The sequence below is a fragment of the Peromyscus leucopus genome, chromosome 1 (assembly GCF_004664715.2).
Source record: "Peromyscus leucopus breed LL Stock chromosome 1, UCI_PerLeu_2.1, whole genome shotgun sequence".
In the NCBI taxonomy this organism is placed as follows: Eukaryota; Metazoa; Chordata; class Mammalia; order Rodentia; family Cricetidae; genus Peromyscus; species Peromyscus leucopus.
In genome coordinates this window covers 114,318,483-114,346,406 of record NC_051063.1, presented here as the reverse complement: position 1 = coordinate 114,346,406, position 27,924 = coordinate 114,318,483, and the positions used below count along the sequence as shown (strand labels likewise).

At 39.4% G+C, this 27,924-nt stretch overlaps 2 protein-coding genes across 2 annotated transcripts in view; one reads left to right on the top strand and one right to left on the bottom strand.

Annotated features, from left to right (window-relative positions):
* Positions 1-5,090: 5,090 nt before the first annotated feature.
* On the bottom strand, positions 5,091-12,028 carry Tmem126b (transmembrane protein 126B). The gene is made up of 5 exons (XM_028873457.2): positions 11,914-12,028; positions 9,121-9,239; positions 7,464-7,654; positions 6,493-6,604; positions 5,091-5,412 (listed from the first exon to the last, which is right to left on the bottom strand). The coding sequence occupies exons 1-5, from the start codon at positions 11,992-11,994 to the stop codon at positions 5,214-5,216; spliced, it is 702 nt and encodes a 233-aa protein (XP_028729290.1). The 5' UTR covers positions 11,995-12,028; the 3' UTR covers positions 5,091-5,213.
* A 269-nt stretch (positions 12,029-12,297) lies between these two features.
* Positions 12,298-27,924, top strand: part of Dlg2 (discs large MAGUK scaffold protein 2) — a 1,876,145-nt gene continuing 1,860,518 nt past the window's right edge. Inside the window, exon 1 of the mRNA XM_037207364.1 lies at positions 12,298-12,850. Coding sequence (XP_037063259.1) covers positions 12,829-12,850 — 22 coding nt within the window. The 5' untranslated portion in view covers positions 12,298-12,828. The remainder of the gene's footprint in view (positions 12,851-27,924) is intronic.

Sequence of the window (27,924 nt, the reverse complement as noted above, 5' to 3'; positions counted from 1 at the left end):
GATGTCACTTGCACTTTACGTTTCAATGTAGTCATGTGATAAGTTTGTTGTGCATATGGGATTGAGTTAATCACCACTACGACACTTTTTACAAAATTGTGCTGTGCTTAAATATGCCTAAACTACACAAGGTCAGACTCTTGAAGTTTGAACCAACACCTGCTACTGTGTCTTGTTGAACTGAACTGCCTTCTTGCCTACTTTGGATCATCACTCTGTTGGCCCTGGTGGTTGCAGAGATCCCTACAAATGCCACCCAAAGTATGGGGCTTGACCCTTGGTGTTGCTGGAGGGCTTCTCTCCAGGTTCCCCAAGCCCCGCAGTCCCACAATCCACTTATAAAATAATCACTCAGACGCTTATATCACTTATAAACTGTATGGCCGTGGCAGGCTTCTTGCTAACTGCTCTTTTATCTTAAATTAACCCATTTCTATAAATCTATACCTTGCCACGTGGCTGGTGGCTTACCAGAGTCTCTACATGCTGCTTGTCCTGGCGGTGGCTGCAGTCTCTCTCCTCCTTCTTCCTGTTTCCCCAATTCTCCTCTCTCTTTGTCCCGCCTATACTTCCTGCCTGGTCATTGGCCATCAGCGTTTTATTTATATAGAGTGATATCCACAGCACTTCCCCTTTCTTCTTTTTTTAAAAAGGAAGGTTTTAACTTTAACATGGTAAAATTACATATAACAAAACAATTACCGAGCAAGAATTATAGTTACAATATTAAAGAAGATGTCCTATCTATCTTATATTTGTGAGTTTAAGGTTTTATAGCTAACTTATCTTTTATCATAACTGAGGAAATTACGACTATCTAGTCTTCAACCACATCAAAGACCTGAGAAGGAACATAATGGTATCTGAGAAATGGTAGATGGATGCAAGCAACTTTCGGGAATCTTGCAAGAGTAGACCAAGACAGCTGGCAGCCTGGACAGTCACCTAATGTTTCTCAGCATTGTTGGTGCATTCAAATTGGCTACAGGCCTAGAGTATCTGACAGACCATTTTTAGAAGCAGGAATTTTAAGAGACCATCTTACCCTGTCTTGGCAGAGTACAGTGGTCGCTTTCCTTGTGTCCCGCTTGTCCAGAAAGGACAGCATTGCATTTGTACTGTCAGCCATCAAGGCAAGGGCAGTTCTTTGCCCAGTAGGCCATTTTGTGCCAAAAAGACAAACTTCCAAATGGAAATGTCTTAGAAGCCCAACATTCTCTCAGGATCAAATTGGTGCAGCCAGGAGCAATTGTGTCTCACGTCAACAGAATTCTAAGTTATTTAAATGCCATATTCTCCAGGTCTATGAAGTGTTTGAAGATTACCTATCTATCTGAAATATATCTATGTATACCTAGAAGACTTAACTAACATGGCTACAGATATGATTATCATAGATGACTAATTATTAATGTATTTTTTAATTATGCATTACAATTTTAAATGAGTTATATAAACACAATACCTCAAACAAGAATAGAAACATATATATATATATACAGTATAACAAAATCAACCTCAAGTCTGTATCAATGAACCAAAATCTATACCAATGTAAAACATTTTAAACAAGTTGTTCTTTAAAAGTAGGTTCATTAATCTACCCTTTTATCTTATCATCTCCATATCCTTCTATATATCATATCCCCTTTTCTTTTTCAGAAAGAGATCACATTTATAATCAACCTGTTTTAAATAAAAATATTGGTTTTTCTCTGTCCCAAAATAAAAATATTGGTTTTTCTCTGTCCCACACCAGAGGGCTCTTCTGATTTGGGACACAAGAATCCCTTAACCATTTTTTTTTTAAAGCAATATGTCTGGGTTTAGAGGGGGAGTGAGCCAATTCCACCTCTAAAGCCAGCTTGGTATATTTGGGAATTTGGGCGTAGCATCTCTTACTACTTCCTGCTGGAGGGGGGCGCTGTATCTTATGGGGACGCAAAGAAAATTTTAGACCTATGGGGTAGTCTGTGAGGCTGTATTGTGTGAACCAGTTGCCTTGAAACCGATCTGGATGTTGGATCATCTGGGCCATGGTGTCATCGGAGTCCTTTCAGGGGGTCTTGGCTGGTGAAACCTGATGTATCTTAATCTGGAACAAGTCCACAGCCTCTGGCTTTCTGTGGAAACAAAAGCAGAACCTCTTTTCCAAAGTAACATATCCTTATATCCAAATTTTGAAGTCAAGGTACCTTTAAAATATACATTTTGGCATAACTCAACAGCTTTTGTAATCAAATGTTTTTGTTTAGTTATGAATATCAAAGAGAACATAATCCAGATTCTCTGTGTGGTAGCCATCTTTATGTGGCTTATGTTTTATATTACCTTGAGCCTTGAGCCTTGAGCCTATTGCTTTAAACTGCACCATTGTAAGCCTGAAATGGTGCTGTGGCTGCTGGCTCCGCCCACTTCAGCTTCCCAACATGGCAGTGGTACGTTTTCCGCCAGCTCTGGGAGTCATCAAGTCTCAGAAATAGTGGGTCTAAGCTTTTATCAAAGCAGCGTGTAGCCCAGAAACCTCTTTTTTTTTTTTTTTAAATACTAGTAAAGACTAAATCTACCACACAGCTTAATTTGCCGCTGGCAGATGCCTCATTTCCGCCATACTGCCGGTCAAACGCACCCGCCAGGAACCCGCCAGTGTCCAAACTTGCGTTTTGCCGTATCTAGCTGCCCGTATGAGACAAGAAGTAGGAACCTGGTTTTGGCTCTGTTTAGAATTGGTTATTAAATATTCTCAGGTTTAAGGTGGAAACTCGAGCCATTGGGCGCCATTTGTTGCTGGAGGGCTTCTCTCCAGGTTCCCCAAGCCCCGCAGTCCCACAATCCACTTATAAAATAATCACTCAGACGCTTATATCACTTATAAACTGTATGGCCGTGGCAGGCTTCTTGCTAACTGCTCTTTTATCTTAAATTAACCCATTTCTATAAATCTATACCTTGCCACGTGGCTGGTGGCTTACCAGAGTCTCTACATGCTGCTTGTCCTGGCGGTGGCTGCAGTCTCTCTCCTCCTTCTTCCTGTTTCCCCAATTCTCCTCTCTCTTTGTCCCGCCTATACTTCCTGCCTGGTCATTGGCCATCAGCGTTTTATTTATATAGAGTGATATCCACAGCACCTTGGTGAAGGTAATAAAATTTTTCTGTAAATAGAAGCGGAGGGTAGGAGTTGGGTCCTCTTACTCAAGGGGTCCCAACTGTGAGAATGTGAAATTAGCATTGGTTCTTCTCAGTCCTCTGATGCAAAACATTTTATACGATTATTGAGATATCTGTTAAGACCCAGAGGAGCAAACTATTCAGAGCAACAGCTCTGCAACTTTGTACCAATGACTGTAAAATTCAATCCTAAACTTGGCTGGCTCTGCCAAGACCTGCCAAGATGTGTCCTGATGTGGAATATTTGTACACTGGGTGAAGATTTCCTAAACAAGGAACCATTGATGTTGATAATTGGAAGTGCATAGGAGCTAATGCAAAAAAGGCCCAGAAAAGGGGGATAAAATCCCTGTCAATTATTTTGCAACCTGGACTGCAGTAATGTATTGCTTGGATCCTCTCAGGAAGACCATTAAAAACAACTGTCAGCTGGACACTGTAGTTCGACTTTTCTTTGGGCAGCTAGCTCACAAATAATGACATGAAGACTTATTATTAATTATAAAAGGTTGGCCTTAGCTTAGGCTTGTTCCTAACTAGTTCTTTTTTGTTTTTTTAAAGATTTTTTTATTTATTATGTATACAATGTTCTGTCTGCACATATCCCCACAGGCACCAGATCTCATTACAGATGGTTGTGAGCCACCATGTGGTTGCTGGGAATTGAACTCAGGACCTTTGGAAGAGCAAGCAGTGCTCTTGACCTCTGAGCCATCTCTCTAGCCCCACCCCCCCTTAACTAGTTCTTATAACTTAAATTAACCCATATTTTTAAATTTATGTTCTTCCACAAGGCTCATTACTTCCATCTCCATTCTGCCCATCCTGCTTTCTCTGTGTCTGGCTGGTAACTCTCTCATGCCTAGATTCCTTCTCTTTTTCTCTCACCCTGGAAATCCCACCTATCCTCTCCTGCTCAGCTATGGGCCATTCAGCTTTTTATTACACCAATCACAGCAACACATCTTCACCCAGTGTACAAATATTCCACATCAGGACACATCTTGGCAGGTCTTGGCAGAGCCAGCCAAGTGGACACTGAAGCCACTTCCCATTGGGACTGAGTCAGGTGTGTTCAGAGATGGCACTCCTGTGTGATCTGAGCAGAACTTAGAGTCCTCCAGCTCTGAGACCCTTTCTACTGCCCAGTTCTGGTCCAGTGGGGAGGGGAGTCTGGTGGCATCGCCTGAATTAGGTAGCTCCACTGCTGTATGACCCACCAGAGCTCGGCTGCTTCTGGGCTTTGTTTTCTGTTTCCCCTCACAACAGGAATGACCTAGTACAGACTGATCAAAAACTTAAACAGGTTATACATTCCTCCCTTTGAGGAGATAATCCTGTGTGTTTACTATTCCTCGTTCCCCTAGTGCTTATCTGTCAGCATGAGGACCTCCATGCCTTCTATATTTTCCCCTCTTAAGAACTTCCTGTTCCTCCAACATTTAGCTCATGCTACTTTCCCCATAACATCATTTGCCTAAATAGTTGTTACAATCTTAGTTCCCTCACATTATGTGTGCATCTCTTAAACCATTTAATACTGTGTTCATAGTTCTTATTCCTCTTCTGAGAAGTCTTTAGGGATCATTTCTTATTACATGTACAATCTCTGATGTATACCAGGTACCTGCTATGTCTGCATAGGTAACACTTGAGGCTCCAAACCCATTTCTTTCTTTTTTTTCTTTTTTTTTTTTTTTTTTTTAAGATTTATTTACTTATTTATTATGTATGCAGGGTTCTGCCTGCAGGCCAGAAGGCACCAGACCTCATTACAGATGGTTGTGAGCCACCATGTGGGTGCTGGGAATTGAACTCAGGACCTCTAGAAGAGCAGCCAGTGCTCCTAACCTCTGAGCCATCTCTCCTGCCCCTCTAAACCCATTTCTATGCACAACAAAGAAAGAAGGACGAAACTTGCATTTGTTTTACATTTATATTTACTGAGTATCTGATATATGCTAGGCAAAAGGAGCAGAGGTACTTCTCACTCTCTGACCAATGCCTGAGTCCTTACAAAAAAGTCCGTTCTGCTGAGTTGGCCTCTACTGACTCTTTGGTTCATCTTCAGGCCCAGCTTTTGCACGCATTCTTTCACATACAGCATAGTGGTGTGAGCTATGTAATAGTCCAAAAAGTGCCTGAAATACTAGAGGAGCAGCCATTGCTTTCATCCCAGTTTGACAAAGGAGTAACCAATGGAGTATAACTCTTCCTTTTGGTGGCAGTGGAACAGTATGATACCTGAAAATGAAAAAGAGACAACCATGTCTCCTGGACTGACACACTATTGAAAGCTGCTGATTTCTCCTAAACTATGCTCATTTCTAGTATACGTCTATCATGTAGATAACAAAATTATATGTTAGCAGGCTATTTTGTTTTGACTAGCCTGTAACTAAAGAAAAAGAAGAAGTTATCAGCACTCCCTACCCCCCCCCAAAAAAAAAGGAAGGAAGGAAGAGAGAGGGGGAGGGAAGGAAGGAGGGAGGGAGGAAGGAATAGAAGAGAAAGGGCTGGAGAGCTCAGTCAGTAAAATACTTGCCATGCAACCACGAGAACCAAAGTTTTATCCCCAGAAATGCAGGTTAAAGAAAAAAAAAAAAAAAAAAAAAAAAAAAAGCCAAACCTGGTGATGTGTGCTTACAACCAGTGCTGGGGAGGCAGAGACAGAATGGTCCCTGGGGCTCACGGTCTAGTCAGCCCAATGGCAAGCTCTAGCTCAGTGGTTCTCAACCTTCCTAATGCTGCGGCCTTTAATACAGTTCCTCATGCTGTGGTGACCCCCAACCATAACATTATTTTCATTACTACTTCACAACTGTATGTTTGCTACTGTTATGAGTAGTAATGTAAACATCTGTGTTTTCCAGTGATCTTAGGTGACGATTGTGAAAGGGCTGTTTGACCTCAAAAGGGCTGGGATCCGCAGGTTGAGAACCACTGCTCTAGACCAATGAGAGATCCTGTCTCAAAAACATAAGGTGAACAGGCATAGTGGCATGTGTTCAAACCCAGCACCAGCAAAGGCAGGCAGATTTCTGAGTTCAAAGCCTGCCTGGTATACATAGAGAGACCCAGGCTATTCATGGCTGCATAGTGATATCCTGTCTCAAAAATATAAAATCAGGTGGACAGCTTTTGAGAAATAACACCTGGAGTTGACTTCTAGCTACATGTGCATGGCACATACACACACACATACAGACACACGCGCGCGCACGCGCGCGCGCACACACACACACACACACACACGCACACATATGCATGGGGGGGTGAAAAATGGAAGAATAAAGTAAAAAGAGAAGGAACGGGCAGACTTACTTTACTGCCAATTGTCCATTTTTAGAAAAAGCCAGAGCACTGGGATATGAAACACCACATATAAAGCCAATCAGTATACTTCTCAGAATACAGTTTTCCCTGCTTATGTTACCTAGAAAGTGAAAGAAAAGTTGGTTTCCTTTTAAGATTTAAGATAACAATTAATAAATAGAGCAGCTGTCTCTCAAAGCACAGTTATTTTGCTATTTGCAACCACAGGTAAACAGTAGAAAGGACTTTAGGAATTCAAAGTCTGGCACTTAATGGGCTTAAACGCATCTTGTTTTAAAACAGTACTTACTTATTATACTCTTAAAATATGGAGAATTATCATTTATGTATGCTTTTTACAGAAGCAACATCACAGTAAGAATACTAACCTATCACATCCAATACCTGGATTATAGGTGAACACACATACATATTGTTTACTATGTGACAGGTATATGCTAGGTACCAGGAATATGTGTCCTTAAAATAGACCTTTTAGTCAAGTGTGGTGCCACACGACTTTAATCCCAGCACTTGGGAGGCAGAGGCAGGGGCATCTTTGAATTCTAGGACAGCCAGGGCTACAGAAAAAAAAGTTACCCTGAAAAAGAGTGGGGGGGGGGGCGGGAGGGAACACTTCTAGTCAGTATATTACAGAAGAAAGTCATTAGACAAAGATTAAAGACAAGTGGTAAGAGGGGCTGGAGAGACAGATCGGCACTCGAGTGCACTTGCTGTTCTAACAGAGGACCCAGGTTCAGTTCCCAGAACCCACAAGGTGGTTCACAACCACTCCCAATTCCACTTCCATGGAAGAGTATCACCTGCCTTGCTTGATGAGGACTGCTGCACAGATCAAACCAAGAAATATATGTAAATGATAAAATCATATACAAATATCTGAGAGTATTACAAACATTTGTTAATGAGGAACTTTAATTCATAATAGCTACATTATGTATTGAAGAATTTAAGTTTACCTGAGTTCAAAGCATCAGTTACAAAGAGCTTGTAAGTAACGACGGTAGACAAAAATGGAAGGGTAGCTAAGGTAGCAAAGGTCTTCAAAGCTTCATGTTGGACCTTGAAACTGCTTCTGAAAATGATGTTTGCGAGTACTCCAGACATGGCACTAGTAGTTCCATAGAAAATTCCATGCTTATCTAAAATGCTGATAGGACCAAAGGGAAAAAACTAAGATTAACATGACATTCTTTAAATGGATCTATTGTTTCTTCAGTAGTTATACACTATAACATATTTACCCAGCATCAAAAGTTTTGTGTTATTAAAATAATTGTCTCAAAGGAAAAAATTATTTGTTTAAGATCATCTAGAAAAAAAGCTATTTTCACACGGTTAGTCGGTCTAGAAAAGAACTATCTGTGAATTGGCCCATATACATTTGAAATAATTTGTCTATGGTTTATGAAACTTCAGTGAACAAGATCTGAAAGATTTCGTTTTTCTTAACCCTGGCTCATACCCGAATCAATAAAGCTCTACAGTTGAACTGTCGTTTAACCTCTTCTTGAGTTATGTGTGTCAGGGAGGGGGTCCACGTTTGCAAACATGAATATGAGGCTGGTACTGGTAACTGTCCACGACTGTTCTTTATTCGTTAAGGCATGATCTCTTAAAGTCAGAGCTTACACTAGTTTTGCCTGCCAGCTTGCTCTGGGGATTGCCTGTCTGTTTTCTAAGACTGGAACTGCTGCACACCTTGAATGTCTGTGGTTTCTGGAGATCCAAACTGCAGACCTCAAACAAAAAGAGCTCTGACCACCAAGTCCCTCCCCAGCCTTGCCAAACCGACTTGAATCATAATTGCTCACCAGTAAAAGATAAGTACCCTTCAATCTGGTTTCATGCTAATTGCTTTTAATTCAAAGAATAATTGTACAAATAATATTTCAGCAATGAGTTTGGGCAATTTTTTTTTTTCAGAAGCAAAAGAAGGGACTTACAACAACCTCTAACGAGTTTCAGGGGCTCCAAAGCTCTTTTCTTGCTTCCCCCAGTATATGCTCACATACGTAGCATACAGTTACACAAACAGACACATAAATAAAAACAATATATAAAAAAGAAGCAAAAGAAATTATCCAGACACATAAATAAAAAAGAAGCAAAAGAAATTATCCAGTCTAACAAACCACTATTTCAATCCATTGCTCAATCCACTGCAATTTCAGTCCAGTTCTTAAAAAAAAAAAAAAAAGAAGAAGAAAGGCATTCTTCATAACCAACTCAGTAGGTAGTTTTCTGTTTGTTTGTTTGTTTTCTTTTTCTCCATGAATTATTTATTAGCTGTGTTTTCAGAACTTTTGTATAGGCATCTTTTGGAACTTCAATGTTGCCAGTTCTCCTAAGACCCTTCCCCACATATGTGAATATCTGGAAGATTCTCTTCTTAGACAACTGTTTAAGATGGCAATTCAGGCAAGAGAAACTGTGAAAGCCTATAGGAGAAACATTTTGGCAAAATGTTATAGTGGTGACACTACCTACTTTTAAAGAAACAAACAGAAGGAGCAAAACGCAAGCAGTTTCTTAAACAATCCTTGGAGACTATGGTAATAAAAAGGATGGATGGGCAAATCAAGTTGGTGACTCAGTTATCAGTGCGTCTCTTACTCTTTTGTATAATATTCAAACTTTTTTTCAATAATTTCGGTGATCACAGGTTTTCTGAATTTTGCATCTCCTAGAGAAGGAATCAGCCGACCACGTGTATAAATTGCCATCTTGATGTTCTGAAAAAAAATGAAATTCCAGAGTCATAACAGCTAACCATACTAACACATAAAGCTTTATAAAACTATATTCAGAGTAAAACCATTTAGAGTCTAGGAATATTCTAGATACTGTGGGATCTGCTTTCCCAATATTTTAAAGAAATGATTCAATCAATATTTACTGGGCTCTTATTACTTGTTAAGATAATGTTTTTGCTTTTGAGCCACACACAAACTGGGGAAGTGATTGTTTCTGTGTTTACATCTGTGGTGACTTGAGTAGGAACAGCCCCACAGGCTCATATATTCCAATGACAGTTGTCAGGGAGTGGCGCTACTGGAGGATTTAAAGATTAGGAGGTGTGGCCTTGTTCGAAGTGTGTCACTGTGGGTGGGCTTTGAGGTTTCAAAAGCCCATGGACCTGGGCAGTCTCTCTCTCTCCTCTCAGTGCCCCCACCTCACCTCCTGCTGCCTGTGGATCAGGCTGTAAGCTCTCAGCTACAGGGCCACTAAAATAACAGACTAACGCTTTGAAACTGTAAGCACGCCCTCAACTAAATGCTTTATTTTACAAGAGCTGCTGCGGTCCTGGTGTATCTTTGAAGCACTACAACGATGACTAAGACAACAGATTAGCAAGGTTGTCTTATCACTGAGATGATTTTTTTCCCTTCAGTATAGCTTCCTCTGTTCACTCCAAAAGAAGAGAAGGCCCTGTTTACCCTCTTCAGGTAATGGCACAAACAGTACCTGCTTGTGGACAATGATCACCTGTATTCTCTAATGAAAGCCTGAGTTCATTCTGTAGACTATTTTGGAGTAGGAGTGGGTAGGAGAGAGAGCCAGGAGTGCTTTGAAGATGGGTACTGTTCCAAACTGGGAAGAGGCAATGCATCACGGTTATATTGGACTTTACATTTTATATTCATTTTCCTAGTAAGGCTTGGGGTAGAAGCAAGGCCTTTGTCAGAAACAGCTATGTGGTATACTATGAAGCAAGCCTGTATTTATGGCAGTGGACTCGGGGACTGTAAGGTTCCTATGTCCACATGATAAGCAGATAACTACCAATATCGAAAGAACACAAGGGCTTGGCCAATGAATTGGTGAAAAATTAAAAAAATAAATTTCAAAACAATCTATTCTGAATGTCTGGCTATGGGTCAGCCTTTTAGGTCTTTGTGGAAACATTTGTTAAATCCTTTGGTATTCTGACATGTAGCTTAAGAGGTTTTAATTTCATCCTAACAAGGAAATACGGACATTTCTTACAAATCCAAATTTTTGGTTGCAAATGTTTACTTATTTCATTAGTGAGAGTTCTACTGATTCAAAGTTCAGTTCTTTTTATTTTTTGCTCTACATTTTTTGGATTAGTCAATAAATAGTTATAAAGTCAAAGTCTCATTATAGATTACATGTTAATATAAGTTAAGAGCATATACTAAACCTCAAATTAATGAAAAAAACAATGGATCCAGACTCCAGGAAATCAACACACACAAAGTATGGTTTCCTTTATCTTAAGGTGGTATACAATAGATCAAAAGACCAGTTTTTCTGCCTCAATACAGAATTGTAATGAAGTCAGTTCTTTTTCTTTAAAATACTTGAGGAAGGGGGGCACAAAATGCTTCACAAATTATAGATTGAAATCTTTTGCTCCTCCCCCCAACTGCTATCCAAATGGAAAATAGAAGAGGAAACTACTTTCTAAGAGGGATTCTCTACCCATCTAGTGTACTATGAAGACAGATATCAATAGCACCATGGCTAACCAAAAAACCTTACAGAAATTTTTTTTTCTGCTCTCATCCAATTCACTGAACAGTCCTCCCCACCACCGACAGAAAATTTCCAGGCCCTTGAAACAGCCCTGGGGAGAGGAGTACCCAGAATTACAGTTGCAGGACAGTAAATACTGAAATAATGAAAAGTGACAGAAAATATTTTTGGCACCTGGTGTTTGCAAGGCTTTCGATACACTCTACTTGATTAAAGCAAATATAGACTATTGACTTTCCCAGAGGTTTTTACTTATTTTTGTGGATAGAAGCCGGGGGCTTCAGGCATGGGAAATGCTCCCTCTTCATTTCCGAAAGAAGGCTTTCAACAAGCGTTGAAATGAAGCCTTTTTACCACAACCAACTTTTAATCTAAAAGTTAAGAAAGTTCAAAGTCACCCAACCGATCAGGTCTCCATCCCTGTACAAGTAAGTGCATTTGTGTAGGTGTGCGGTTTGCAAAGTGTTTTACAGTGTGTTGTATTTTTAAGTACACTTTTGACTTGACCTTCAGAATTTTATCCAACATTCTTACACGATTTATCCAGCACTGGTGTATATTAGGTTCCTAGGTCATCAAAAGAGTGAATGTTTTCAAGAATCCATCACAATCTGGCTCTAAGTCAGGACAAACAAGATCAATAAAAAACAGAAAACAGAATGATAGAAATAGACGTCTGGCCTGGTGGGGTTAGGCGAGAAAGTATTCCTAATCAAAGAAAAGGCTTGTAAAAGGTCCTCAAGGAAGAGAAACAAGATACAGTTAATTTGGAGTAGACTCCGTTGTTAGGAACTGGAGACTTTATTAAGCCCTCCATAAAGTCGGGACCAGTCCTCCATTTGCTCAGATCCTTCACGTGTACCATCTCCGAGGAGGTGACCCACACCACCCCAGGTTCCCGCCTACCTGGGGCGCTTCTCTATCTTCCATCTGCACCATGCTAGCAGCCCTCAATGGAGACCCACTTTGGGTCTGCGACACCGCCATCTTGGAGCCTCACGTGACTGACTGTAGGGCGTGGCCGGAGCGCCTGGGGCGGGACTTGCAGCTGGCTGACAGCTCGCTCCTCTCGCCGGGTCCGCCCCCACCCAGTCAAAAGCCGCGCCCCCCAGCTGGGCGGAGATTGGGCGTGGCGTCCGGAAACTGCGACTGCTCATTGGCTCCGAGGAAGGCCCAGGCGCCCGAGGGCCCGCCTCCGGCCAGCCTTGCTTGTCCTTTGCCTGCAATTTGTCAGCCTGGCCGCCTCTTGGCCAACCTGAAGGGAACCTGGGGCGCTTCGGGCTCAGGCCTGTTGCTGCGCGCCTTCTTCTCAGGGCGGCTGGGGTAGTCCAGCGCTAGCAGCTCGCTCCTTCGGCCTGGTCGGTGTGTCAAGGCCGTGGCTTCTTGGGTTCCTCCTCAGAGCCTCCAGCCCGCCTCCCCGGCGCGGCCAGAGCAGCACGGACTAGCCTGCTCTTCCCAGTCTTCAGTCCCCTCATAGTCCACCCTCTAGTCCCGCTTGGAAAGGGTCCAGTTAGAAATCCCCTCGCCCCTGCTCCCCAGAAGAGCCCTGGTCGGCCAGTGTTTCAGGGGTGGAGGGTGCTGCGAGGAGGCCAGGCGCGCTTCCGTGCACGTGAAATGCCCAGCAGCGTCTCCCAGACCCGCAACCCCCGACCCTCCGGTCTCCATGTCTTAGACAAGCCAAATTCGAGAGTTATATAATTTCTAGTGCTGCTGTTTCTCTTGCCCGAGGAAACACTTCATCGCGTGGAGGGTGCAGGACATTTCGGTGCTCTTCTGTATAAGACCGGGGTGTGGGCAGGGGTGGCCAGCGGTGGCAGAGAAATGTCTTTTCTGCAAAAGGAAGGTGGGTAGATTGGAGAAAGACTGAGAAAGGGTGGATGTGGAAGCCAAACAGCTGCACTCCCATTTAGGATATCGCGGACTATTTGCATAGTGTGTGGTTGCATGCCTAATACTACTACAGCGTCTCTGAAAACACCTTTGGGGTAAGGTTTGGTTTCTCCTCTCCAGCAGCCTCAGTGTTTTTCCTCGCCGGATAGGGAGCTGCTTGGATGCAAAGAGATGGCATGATGTGAATGACTCCAGTGTGAAGAAGTCTGCTTCGCCAAATCATCCTGCATCAAGTGCCCATTGGATAGCACTGTCACTTTAATGTCTCCATGCCAAGGGATTGCTTTCCTTCTTTTCAATCCTCTCGGTTAATACACGGGAGGATCAGAATCAGAGGGGCATTAAGGATCAAGCTTTGGGGGCTTGGAGAGCACAGAAGAAAAATATGAAAGGGACAAGCTGGATCCTGTTTTACTGAGGGGGTGAGATCCGGAACCATTAAATAGAAGGGGGCCTTTGCATTTCTGTTCTGCCCCAGAAAACTGTTCAAACTCACACACCTTTTAAAAGACTAGAGTCAGACGTTTTTAAAAGTATTTTTGAAGGGGGAAGTTTAAACATTTTCCTAAGAATTGATGCTCTTTATTACCAACCATTTCGATCATGTATAAAGTAATGAGACAACGATCCTAAAATTGGTCTGTGCCTTAATTGAGTTAGTCATTGAACATCCAAAAGTATTCCTGCCGGAAGAGAGGAGTTTTAATAACATTTTCTATGCAGACAATAACTTTCTCAGCTTTTAAAACAAGAACACATATTTTACAAAAATTGAAAAACTTATTTTTTTTTTCCTCTGAACACTGTGGGCAGTGTAAACTGTTTGGTTCTGGAAAAATGCATCATTATTTTCTTTATTTGAAATAGAAGACTCAGCCTGAATATCAAGGCTGAAGCGTGAAGTGGTTTGCAACAGTTAACCTGGCTCCATCTCAATTCAGCTGGATCAAGCAGACAGAGACTTGCAAAGAGATCTCGAGTCCAGTGTCAGTGGAGAGACCCAAGAATGCCAGTCAAGAAGAAAGGTGGGCTATGAGGTTCATATATAACATTTAAGTTTCCCTTTTTTTGGCTATGGTATTTGTAATTTATATTGTATTCCTTTGGAGAGCAAAAATTTGCCTTGTTTTGAGTATATACTCGTTGCAATACTATCTACTCAGTAGTACTTTTTCAGTAATATTTTGCTATAGTAAAATTAAGGTGATATTATAGACATATATGAATTAATAAACCAGGCAGTTGGTGTCGCCATTTATAATCAGAATAGATTCAGTACTATAGATTTGGGGTTTTCCTTAGCTTGTTAAAGCTAAGTTTAAATAATATTTTAAAAAGTAACTGGTACAATGGAGCTCTTTCCTATGAGCTTAATATTTATTGAATGATTTTGTAGTTGTAACAGATAGCAAAATGATGGTGTTTACTCTGAGCAAAATTATAGCTTTATTATTTATAATTAAAAATAGACTTCATATTTGAGTTTATTCCACTGTAAACCTCCACTATTGTGGTAATTCACAACTTTGGTTATTTACTCTTATAAATAACATGGTTATTATTCAATAACATGCTTGGGAAGTTCCCTCAAATAAGACATGCACTTGCTTTTTTCCCCCTTTCAATAACTGTTATAACTTTGATCAAAATCCAGTGGGGTTTCTGGAGCATCATTTATTATAGGTCAGAGGCCTTAAGGGTTCAATTTAGCCTAGATCTACCTGAGATGAACTTTATTCCATAGGACCTTAGTGAAATCTGTTTTTTAAAGATGCTTTTCTGTTTTTTAAAGATGACATCAGTAATAAAGTTTATGGAGAGGTTTGAATAGAAATTAAGAACAACCTTGAAATTTACTGTTCTGGGCTAGTATAGTTTCAAATTTTGTCCAGTTATGTTGATTTCTATGCTATTGAACCTGAGACCACCTTAAGACATATTTTCATATAAGATCTAAAGAAATTATATGGCTTTTTTTTTATGTTGTTCAATCCATCTGCTTGTGGGTTTGGAAGATGTATTGAGAAAAATCCCAGTCAATGAGGTGCTTTTGTCTAAAATAGTGTATGTAAAGGGAAGCAGTGCTATCTTAACCTATTCAAACATCTACAATTGTGCTTTTCCTCCCTGGGGTTGAAAAGTAGGACTGTTTATCATTCCCCATAGGACCACTGGAAGGGGTGAGCTGTCTTTGATATTTTGGAGCTGCACCTGGCCATGTTGGCTATTGTTGGTTTATATGCAACAAGAAAGAAAGGTTTGGGAAATGAGGCCAATAAACAATGTCTTTGATTTCTTTAACTCAGTGTGTGTTTTTTACTCTATCTACTATTTCTGTAGACAAATATTTTTCATAGTATTTTATTTCACTTTGCTTACATTTATAAATGGCAGAGAGAAGGAAGTGGGGAGGGAGGGAGGAAGAGAGAGGAGGAGAAATCACAATTGATGTTCTAGGTGTAACTTTATGTAAGCAGAGGGAACTTAAGGGGTCTAAAGCCAATAGACTCAGTTTCTTAAAAGTTACAGTATTTTTTTTAAAAACTTCTAGAAATTGTTGTCATATTATTGAAAGTTAATATTTCATGAGAAAATGTTACGTTTGTTCTCTTTGTCTTCCTTCTTTAAAAAGTGAGTTGATACAATGAGATAATTTTTTAAAGGTGATCAACAAGTTCTTCTAAAAAGGTATATATTGGAGTAACACTAATGAATCTGCATTATGGAAATAATTTAATGAATTGATCTAGAGAATTTATGTTGTTTTTAATTTTTAAAAAATGTTAGTATTCACATACTTTTAAACAGAGACTAGTCAAATTATTGCATGAGTTTTGTATTTTAATTGCTAAGTTTGCTATGTCTACTGCTTCTACAAATAAGAAAAGTAATTTCAATTAGATTTTATAGGTCAGACTGCCCTTCATTCTTTTGAATGCTTTTCTCCATTTATTGTTACATGGTATAGATATGTGAGAAGGGGTTAGATGTAATGTGATGTAAAATAACTACCCCATTGAGCCAAGTGCCTACTCATTGTCAACTATATCCTCATCAGAATATGAAGTTTTCCTGAGACATATTTTAATTTGGTGCTTATTTTGCACATTATTTCTACGGTAGAGAGGATATTTCCTCACTGATAACCTGTGACCATGATGGGAAGTGGGAATGGGTGTGAGATCTCATCAAACCCATTTGAGGGACCTATTCTTGGCCAGCAACAACTGCTCACCTCACACGTGCTCTTCTGCATTGTGGCCATTATTGCATCTGTTTCTACCTTTCTGATCCATTCCCCTTCACATTGTTTTTACAGACCTCAGCTTTATCAACTCAAGACTCTTCTGTTCTGTTGTTACAATTTTTTTCTCGAGTTTTTTTGTTTAATCCAAGATTCTATTTTCTATGGTAGTAACTTGATTTACTCCCAACTGAACCTATAGGACATATTTTAGCTTGTAAAAAAATGTAGAGTTAATCCAAAGTAAGATATGATGCAAGGCCATAGAAGATTGAAGAAACTTCTGGAACTGAATGATAGAATTTCATATTAGTCATTAATGTTAGAAAAAAGTTAGTTATGGTTTGGGCTTCATGTTTTCAGTAGAAAGTTGTCATTTTAAGTTGTTCCAATGGAACTTTTTAGTGCAATGCAGTTGCGTTCTTGAACATTTTTGTAAAAGTTATTATATACAGGAAGGAAATCATTCCTTACAGTAATTGGCGATAAATGCCACTTTCATTTCTGTGGTTTTGTAAAAATGCTCTAGTTGTCTTCTGGGTATCTTTTATGCTGACATACAACTACCCCCATATTAAGTCATTTACAGGATACTTTTCCCCTTTGAATTCTTTTTTTGCAGTTGTTCTCAATGTATAAAATGGGCATATATAAAGAGATGTTTACCATGTATTGAAAAATTGTTTTCATATTCATTCTTTGACAATAAATATTTAGAAGAAAGCTGAATATTATGTATTTTGTTGTATATAATTTAGAATTCTAAAAATGATGATATCATATATCTTATAGGCACCCTTATCATTGAGATTGGCATTTCCTAGCCACAATCTTTTATGGCCTTGCTTTATTTGGGGAAGGGACCTTATGACTATTCTCCTTATTCTTTCTTCATTTAAAGTTTTCTTCCCTCATTACTTGTTTCTGGCACTTTGTGGCTTAAGCTAGTTGCAATGTATCTCTGACTTACATTTGCCTCTCTTTACTATCTTGTCTACTCTTTCCATCTCTGTCATTTCTTTCTGTTGCTTTCTGAGCTCTTGACCCTCCTGCCTCTGTCTCTGGCTTGCTGGGATTACCGATGTGTGCTATCACAATGCATTTGACTTCTACTTCATCTTAAGTTAAAGAAATCTTTTGGAAGTTATAAATAGGAATACATATGCATGAATTTATTGATGGTTCCTGAATGGCTGCTGTTTTCCCTTTGCATTCATGTCTCTAAATTTATCTTTGATCTTTCATGTTTGCCATGGCAGGACTTTATCTAGATGCCTCTTCTAGCCTACAAAACTTCATTTTCATCCTCATATTTTCCTCAAAACTAATAAAAACTCAAAAGAGTTATGCCTGTATTTGCCCAGAAAATATTGAAAAAAAAATAATTATCAAAGGTTTGAAAGTTCTCTAAGTAAATAATTTGCTTAGGATGTTTCTTTGCACTTTAAATTCTCTGAAGTCGTCATTTCGGTGTTGGTAGAGGAGGTTTGGAAATCATGAAGTCACAGGTTCTTGATGTTGGAAAACAACCAGCAATCCAGGAGACATAAGGAGAGAGTATTCTGGACAGAGAAACAAAAAATATTTTTTGTCTTCACATACTGATTTAGAGGTATGTTAAGAATCAAACAACAGTCATGAGTTAAACTGATCTATTAATTGTTTTTATTTTATACATGCTATATATTGGAAGTTGCAAATGATATAGTAATAACTTGATACATAAGAGGTGTGACATGCTAGGTTTTGGGGAAACTGCTCAGAGCTCCATTCAAAACAGAACATTTAATCTTCATTTTAGGCTTGCTACTACTTAGTTTTTTTGGGTAGCAGTCTAGTCAGTGAGAAGCTATACATAAAACATTGGATTTAAAAAGTGTTGAATTAAGCATTAAATCCATTCATGTTTGGTTCCTCATTATTATATAACTATATTCACTGAACTATAAGGACACTATTCTTTTGTAACCAATTGTTCTCTTTATATCCTCCTATTTCTTAATATTTACAGTTATCATGTCAATGATTACTAAGTATTTTATCATGAGGCTGAGATACACACCATCTTTTATATTGGGAGCACAGAATTATTTCCTAGTCACAGTTCCTGCTCTGGAATTTGGAGCAGCAAAGATACAAGTGCTCTGCATCCTCCATGTGGGCTGCTTTGTCAGCAAAGGATCATGAGTTTCACCCAGACTCTTCTGTCCAGTCAGTCATTTCAAATTCCAGCTAGTAAGCTTTCTGCATGGGTTCAATTTTTAGTATGTTTTGCAAAGCTATTTCAAGACTTATGGCCAAGTCACCTCTAAAATAAAATGGTTGTTCTGACCCCATTTATTTTAGGCCTTTTTAATCAAGAGCTGGCCATGATGTTTCATACTTGTTATCCACTTTCTTAGGAGGCTGAGGCAGGAAGATTGACATAAGTTTGAGGCTACTCAGGGGTACACAGTAAGCTTCAGACCAGCTTTGACTTCAGAGTTGAGATCCTGTCTCAAAAACAAACCAACAAACCAAAAAGATCAAGAAGAACAATGCAAGGTAAAAAATTCCTGTGAAAATGAATCATGTCATTCAAACTTCCAAAGATTATGGCTAAGATTGTGTAGCCTCTCTCTTCTGATGATACTATCTTGCTAGCCCCTGAGGTTCTACCTAACCCTGTTGGGGTGGGATTCTAAGGCTTTTATTTGATTTGGAACATTCTGGAGCTCTCTCATTGAAGTTCGATAGTAAGATTTGAAAGAAATTTACTAGATTCTATTTTATTAGCCTTCATAGGTAATAATCTAAATTATTTTAAAAGGTATGCATTTAGAGCAAATGAATTCAATCCTTTATCCACCCAGTAAGGGTTCATTGAGTTCTTACCATCTGTCAGATATGTTTTAGAGAGGCAAATGGTATTCCCCCTGTGCTTTTATGGTTCTTTTTAAAAACTTAAAAATTATTTTATCTGTATCAAAGTTTTGCTAGCATTTATTTATATGTACCAAGTGCATGTCTGGTGACTATGGAGGCCAGAAGAGGATGTCCAGTACTTTGGGGTTACAGGTGATTATGAGCCTCCATGTGGGTGCTGGGAACTGAATATGGGTCCTCAGCAAGAATAGCAAATGCTCTTATCCACTGTTAGCCATTTTTCTAGTTCCTGTCTTTATGATTCTTGAAATCTGTTAGGACTAGATGTGGAAGTGAGCAATTTTAATAATTGCATAGTTATGTTAACATACTCTGCCATAGAAACAGATGGAGAGGACTCAAGGCCATCTAGGGAAGATGAGATATTTAATACAAGAAACAGAAAATAATAGAACTTTACCAGTCAGTGTAGAATGAATTACATCATCAATTCCTGTGTTGGCATCCTCACTGTCTTCCTCCTGTTCTTCCACAGTATCAGTAGGATACAGTGGAAAAAAACTTCTCAGACTATTAGGCTACTAGGAGAATATATTGGGGTTGGGGATTTAGCTCAGTGGTAGAGCGCTTGCCTAGCAAGTGCAAGGCCCTGGGTTTGGTCCTTAGCTCCAAAAAAAGAGAGAGAAAGAGAGAGAGAGAGAGAGAGAGAGAGAGAGAGAGAGAGAGAGAGAGAGAGAGAGAGAATATTATAAGATAACCAATTAGACTATTTTAAATTTAAAATTACATTTATTTATTGTGCACCATGATGAATATATGAAGATCAGAGGAGTTAGTTCTGTCCTCCGGGTCCTACCATGTCCTACCATGTGGTTCTCAGGGATTGAACTCAGGTCCCCAGGCTTGGTGGCATGACTTTACTAGCTGAGTCATCTTGCCAGCCTCGATTGGGACTCTCATTTATATATATATGGGAAATACCAATTTTTATAATTTAAATGTAACTTTTACTCCTAGTCATTGAGTAGAGAACAAAATAATTCTATTGTTTTAAGGTCGTTCCTTGCCGGGCGGTGGTGGTGCACGCCTTTAATCCCAGCACTCAGGAGGCAGAGGCAGGCGGATCTCTGTGAGTTTGAGGCCAGCCTGGTCTATAGAGTGAGATCCAGGACAGACTCCAAAGCTACACAGAGAAACTCTGTCTCAAAAAAACAAAAATAAAAACAAAACAAACAAAAAGAAAAGAAAGAAACAAAAAAGATCGCTCATACTTTACTGGGGTTAGTTGGGGTTACATCTGAAGTGTGTGGTACTTTGTGTGGTGTGTATGTTCCTCTGTGTGTGTATAAATATATTATAATATTTTATATATAATAACATTTTATATATATATAATAATTTACCTCTGAGATAGGAGTTTCTGTGCCTACGTAGTTCTTTCTGGTCTGATAGAGATTTTACTTCCAAGTCCTTGACTTATGTTTTATTTTATAGAATTTCTGTTTGCCTAGATATATTATGATGACTTCCTTTCTCAATCTTGCTGTCTTCTAGCAATGCTGATAGGAAGAGGAGCCTATCAAGCCTATTCTTCTTTTTTTAAAATTAAATTTATTTATTTATTTTACACCCCATCACAGTTCCCCTTCCCTCTTTTCCTATCATCCCCTCCCCACTCTACCCTCCCCCCTCCCCACAAGCCACTCCTCCTCAGTTTCTATTCAGAAAGGGGCAAGCCTCAGCATGGGTGTCAGCAAAGCATGGCAAATCAAGTTGCAGTGGTAGGACTAAGCTCCTCCCCTTGTATCAAGGCTGGGCAAAGCGACTCAGTATGAGGAATAGCTTCCCCAAAGCCAGCTAAAGCTTTAGGGGCAGCCCCTGCTCCCACCATTAGGAGTCCCACAAGAAGAGCAAGCCACACAACTGTAACATATAGGTAGAGGGCCTAGGTCAGTCCCATTCAGGCTCCCTGCTTGTCAGTTCAGTCTCTACGACTTTGAACCCTTTGAACCCAGGTCAGTTGTTTCTGTGGGTTTTCTTATGATGTCCTTGACCCCTCTGGCTCCTACAATCCTTCCTCCCTCTCTTCAGCAGGAATCCTCTAGCTCAGCCTAATGTTTGTATCAAGCCCATTCTTGCATCCGTGGATCTAAAGGTGTGTGTGTGTGTGTGTGTGTGTGTGTGTGTGTGTGAGAGAGAGAGAGAGAGAGAGAGGTGTATGTGTGAATGTGAATGTGTGTGAGTGGTGAGTGTGTATGACTGTAAATGACTGTAAGTGTGTGAGAGTGAGTATGAGTGTGAGAGAGTGTGTGCGTGTTTCATCTGTTTTTCTTTGAATAAGGAGGGGCCCAGAGAAATCCCTCTGAACCTCTCATCTCCGTGACAAACTTTTTTGTGAGGGTTTACGTTTTTTGAAAGCAAAACTGGAATAACTTAAATATGAATAAATAAATGTGTGTGTGTGTGTGTGCGTGTGTGCGCGCGCGCGCGCGCGCGCGTGCGCGTGCTGGCCACACCCCTATTGATACAATAAAGCACCAAACCAGTTATCTACTTGAATGAGAAGAAAAGAAATGGAGCAATTTAAAGAGTGTAAAAGTTTACTTTTTCAAAGTGTCGATTTTCCAAATATAAACTACTTGACATGCCTTTTTATCATGGTGCCACTAAGAGGCCCGTGAAAACCACTCCTTTAACCCCTTTTCTCCCGGACCGTTTGTAATTTCTTTTCTTCATCAAATACTATTTGTAACTTAACTTTTACAACATGGGTGCAGAATTAGTATGAGAAGCTTGTCCAATGCCATGTTCCTGTAAGGTGTGATGCTCTGGAGGGTGAGTGGGCTGACAAGTGCAGCCAAGGCTGCTGGGCACTGGAGTCCCATCTGTGGCATTATCTGCTTAAAGTTACAGGAAGAAAATCAAGAGTTGAACTTTAAATTCTTCATCTTAAAACAAAATTGTGCTAATATTACCTCTGAAGATTATGATGAGAGTCAAGTACTGAGTTCATATAAAAACTTCTCTATAAATAGGAAAGGGAAATGCCAGTGCTTGCCATCAGGGTTCTATCCAGAGTCAAGGTCCGCTCCCATCAGTGGTAGCGGTCCAGCTTTGGGAGCAACGTTGCTCAGATGTGGTAGTAACACAGGTGACCACAAATAGAAAATGACACAATGTGTGTTTTTAAAATAGGTCAGAATAAATATTCCTTGTACTATTTCTCATTGACAGATACTAAAGTGATTTGTGAACTACAATACGTACAAAATAATTCTAATTTGTACTCAAGATCTGCCTCTGTCTGGCCAGATATTATCTCTACTATTTAAATTCTAAGTCATTTTTTCCCTTTCTTTTTTTTAGTTGTTAAAAGTGGGACAACACATATTTTAGTAGATAGCTGAATAGAAGTTTTATTTAGCTATTTGCTGTCTTCATCTTTTCTGTAGATTATTAATCTTCATGCTTGCTATTCTTCCCCTCAGCAGTTATATTTATTATTTGAAAACATGGCTTATCTAAAAGCAGCAACCCACTATTTTATATTAGTGTCATTAGTTTTAATAGAATATTATGGTCAGTAGATCTTTGTTAAAGTATATTACCTTTTTTTTTCTTTCTTTTCTGAGTGTGAGAGTAATTCCTAAGGGTGATATAGGAAAAAGAAACACCACGATCCTTCCCTATTAGGCCAAGTGGCAATATGGTATAACACAAAAGTATGGGCTTTGGTACCAGATAGACCCATGTTTCATTGCTGGTTCTAGCACCTTGCTGGTCACGGAGCCACAGGCAGTGTTATGGTTTGTCTTAAATGTCTCCCAAAGGCCCATCCACTAAAGGCTTGCTTGTCAGTCCCTGGAAACTAGCCTTGGCTGCCTTGCCTGAAAAATAGGGTCTAGTGGAAGGACAGCAGATTGTTGTGGGTGTACACCTGAGGGGCATTAGGATCGCCTACCCACCTCTCTCTTTCTTTTGCGACTTGGGAGCCATGCGATGAACAGGTTTTCTTCTTCTTCATATGATCTACTACATTGTCATAGGGCCAAAGACACAGGGTTAAGTGCGCATGGACCAAAAGCTCCAAAACCATGAGCCAGAAGAAATCTTTTCCCTTTACATTGATTTTCTCAGTGTTTTATTCTACAGATTGAAAGCTAACTGGCAACTTACTTTAAGTTTCCAAGTTTGCAGAATATATCTAGTAGTATTTCTTAGGATGCTTGTGCAAATTAGATAAGTTGAAATATGTTTAAAATTTAGTGTTGCCTAACAAATACTACATTATATTGTTAATAATGATACATTTTTGTTATATCATTTTTTTTTAAAAAAAAGAATAAATTTTAAAAACACTTTTATTTAGTGAGTGTGCATGCGTAGGGGTGCAGCTTTGGAGGTTGAGAGGAAAGCTGTTGGGATTCAGTTCTCTCCTTCTACCATGTGGACTGAACTGAGGTCTCCAAACTCAGTTTGGCAGTAGGCAGTGTGCCTGCTGGCCCAAATGTTACACTTTAAAAAAGAAAACTGCATGTATGTGTGTGTATAGTTGAATTACTGTGTAGCACACATGTGTAGGTCAGAGGACAACTTGTGAAATCTCTCTTCTACTTGTACACAGGCTTCTGGGATTGAACTCAGGTGTCAGGTTTGAAGGAAAGCTCTATATCCCTTGAGCTAAATCACTAGGCCTGTTTTATCTCCCTGAACTGTAAATTTTAGTATCTATATGTTTTTATTGAAAATCGCATTTTTTTTTTTCAAGACAGGGTTTCTCCGTGTAGTTTTGGTGCCTGTCCTTGGTCTCGCTCTGTAGACCAGGTTGGTCTTGAACTCGAGAGATCCACCTGGCTCTGCCTCCCTAGTGCTGGGATTAAAGGCATGCACCATCATTGCCCGGCAAAAACCACATTTTTATACACTATATTCTAACCCCCCCAACTCCTCCTAGATCCTCCCCATCTCCCCACCTACTCAACGCCAGGCTGTTTCTTTCCTTCTTTTTCCCTTTAGAAAACAAACCAGGCAAACAAAATAAACAAACAAACCAGAATGATAAAACAAAAACTAAGGAAAAACACAAGAAACACACACACACACACACACACACACACACACACACACACACACACACAGAAGAAAAGCAAAAGACCTGATGAAAGTAACTTTTCTATTGTTATTCATTACTTGCTTATTTTCATATGAATATCCTTGATTTGCAGTAGAAGAATACAACACCTTCGTCGATGAGAATTAAGTGCTTACAAATACTCCCTTTTTCCTGCTGCTCTCTTCCTTCCTCCTTCTCTTCCTTCTTTTTTTCCTTCTGGTTTTTTTTTTGAGGCAAGGTGAGGTTGAGACCTAGGAGGTCCTGGCTGACTTCAAACTTGTGATTCTCTTGCCTCAGCCTCTGGAGTTTGGAATTAAAGATGTGTTCCACCAGGATCAGCTTTAAGTGTTTCATAGTTAAATGTTTATTTTCTAGTCATGTCTAGTAAGTGATGAAAAAGAGTTATGGCTATTCAGTTTTTTTTATATATTCATTAAAATAGTGTGAAGAATGCTTGTCATTGCTGATATATCTACATATATCAGGATATAGTTAAAATAATCTATCTAAAACTAAAACTATGTGTATACTTCTCTTCCTTTAAGTCTTCTGTTTCCTGGCTTCTCCTCCTCCTCCTCCTCCTCTTCTTCTTCTTTTGGTTTTTCGAGACAGGGTTTCTCTGTAGTTTTGGTGCCTGTCCTGGATCTCACTCTGTAGACCAGGCTGGCCTCAAACTCACAGAGATCTGCCTGGCTCTGCCTCCTGAGTGCTGGGACTAGAGGTGTGTGCCACCACTGCCCAGTTCGGCCCTTCTTCTTGGGTGTATGACCAAACTTGATATGCATGGTATCAATGTCTTTGCTTCCCTGGCATCTGGTGTCTAACAACATTATTATACACTGGTTTAATCCTTCACCTCGGTGCATTATTTAATTTTTACTTTCAGCATAAAATATTTGTGATGTTGGACTTTCTTGTTTAATATTGAGTCCCAGGTTCTTAACAATGGCGAGATACTAAATAAATACATGACTAATGAATAAAAACATTTTTATTCATCTTATAGAACAATAGGGCTACTTTTATTTATGTTGTTAATATAATTCCTAATTTAGTAAACATACACAAGGTTGGATACTTAGTATTTAACCCAATATTCCAAAATTTATAAATTAATGTCTGAATGATCAACATACTGGTGAGTTTTATGTCAACTTGTCATAAGCTAGAGTTATCTGAAAGATGGGAACCTCAATTGAGAGTATGTCTCCAGAAGGTCCAGGCTGTAGGGCATTTTCTTAATTAGTGATTGATGTTCCAGGGCCCAGCCCATTCTGGGTGGTGCCATCTCTGGGGTGGTGGTCCTGGGTTCTAGAAGAAAGCAGGCTGAGCAAGCTATGAGGAGCAAGCCAGTAAACAGCACCCCTCCATGTGCCTTGCATCAGCTTCTGCCTCCAGATTCCAGCCCCGTTTGAGTTCCTGACTTCTTTTGATGATGAACAGTGATCATCATACACAGCAGCCCAAGTGTAAGCCACGTAAACCCTTTCCTTTGAGAAAGGTGTTTCACCACAGCAATAGTAAACCCCAACTAAGACAATCAAGTTTGCTCTCCACAGAAATGTGACGTCTTGGAGGATAAAGAAGGGTTTTATGCAGTGAACACTATATTTGGAAGCCAAAGCATTAGGATTAAGTCACAAATCTGTTATTTAGTAGCTCTGTAATCTTGGATTTGTGAGTTTCAATTTTGTATGAAATAAGCACAATATAGCTTGTGGGAATCAGATGATGCATTTGAAATCTCTTCTAAATTGTAAAAATATTGAACAAACTTATATAAAAAGTATTCCATTATTTTAAATGATTTACTAAGTTTTTTTTTTTATATTACATTCACTTTATCCTCTGTTGTCCTCAGAACTTAGTTTTGCTAATGATTCCACTCCTATGGTCTCCATTTGGTTTTTCAGCTGTGGAAAATGTCTTCTTTTCTAAAAGATTACTTCTTAGCATTATTGCTATTCACAGTTTAATTTTTAAATTACCCATCCCAAATTATTTATAACTTTTGGCAATGCTCTTCTTATACCACATACAATAGAATTGAGCCTTAATTAACAGACACATGATTAGCTACAATGCCAATTATGTAACATTCAGTCTGTCCGTGGGTTGCATAGTTTCTCCTGTGGAAAAATGGCACTCGCTCTCCATTTCTTCTTGCAAGTACCCTCAGTATTCCAAATTTTATTTTATTTTTTCTGGTACATTTTTTTAGAGAAGAAAATATGAAAATTGAAACCATCATATCAACAATTGAAATGGGCACCCATTAAAATGTTCTAGCTTGCATGATTATCAAAACTTTCTATGTTAGTTCAACTTATAAAGATCTGTAAGCAGTTTTTGCCTGTGTGACAAGATCCTTGCTATCATGTGTTTTGTTTTGTTTAGTTTTTCATCAGGGCATAGCTATGTAGTTTTAGATTACCCTCAAGATCCAACTTCCATAAACTTGGGAAGACTTGTAAGGCGGAACGGGGCTGACACCTGGTGAAAATCATTGACACTAATCATAAGAGGCACAGGTAGTGACATTGCAGCACAGGCTGCTGATACCCAAGCCCAGGTTGTCTAGGAGACCAGTCGATCTGACTGTTTTTCTTCCACTCCAGCTTTTAAATGTCAGGTCTTTCTCATGCTGAGATGAACGGCACGAAGATTTGTTGGTTTAGAAAACATTCATCTGTTTTGAGTCAGTATAATAGTTTCCTTGAGTAGCTAACCCGTAAATGTTAAATAAATGAAACTCCCACACTAATCAAATTACATTGCAGATGGGATCATAGGCATGCCATCAGTACAGTTTTAGAAATTGCCCTTTATAAGAATAAAAGACTGAAATATCTACAAAAATACCACAAGGTGAGCGCGCGCGCGCGCGCACACACACACACACACACACACACACACACACACACACACACAAAGACAAACTAGATTCAAAGTTATAATTCAAGGAGAAGAAAAAAAGTTTCTAACACTTGCAGCCATAGTCTGAAGAGACATGTGGAGGTGTAGTGTAATCATGGTATTGCTGATACAGTCGTAAGCAGTGAGCAGGGACAGGTTAGGAAGGGAGGACAAAAAACCGTTATTACTCCCGAGAAATCTCTGCTTTCTTACTGTCAAAATGAAAATGAAAATATTTTCCCTGACTCAAAGTTGTTAAACACATTACATCGGTAAAGCCTGAAAGCATTTTTAAAGTTCTAAAGTCAGGTATGGTGGTGTACCCCTATTACCTCAGCACTTTGGGGTCCGAGGTAGAAGGATAGTGAGTTTGAGGCCAGCCTGAGCTACATGGTCAGACACTGTCTTTTAAAAAGCTATAGTTCTATAAAAATGTGTTAGTATATACTCATGTCACCATCCTTTGTTAATGTGTCATTTTAAAATTAGAGAGAATTCCCTATTCACCCATACATGTCAAAAAATTGAATAAATTAAGTCGGTGCCAGGTTATGTTTCAATGTATGTATACATTATATAACATTTAAATTAGGCTGGATATATTTATTTATGCAGCCACTTAGTATTTCTTTATGAAAAGCCTTTCTTCCAGCTTTTTGAAATATACAACACATTGTTCTTAACTGTAGTCACTCTACTGGGTGATCACAAGTTCCTTGCTCCCATGTAACTGTGCCTTGATACTCACTGATTGATGTTTCTCCATCCATCTTGACTTCTGTCCTCCTCTTCTCTGGAACTGAGTATTCTGTTGTGAAGTTCTATGAGATTGTCTTAAGAGACCCGAGGGTGAGCTCTTGTGGCACTTCCTTGTCTTTGTGTCTGGCTT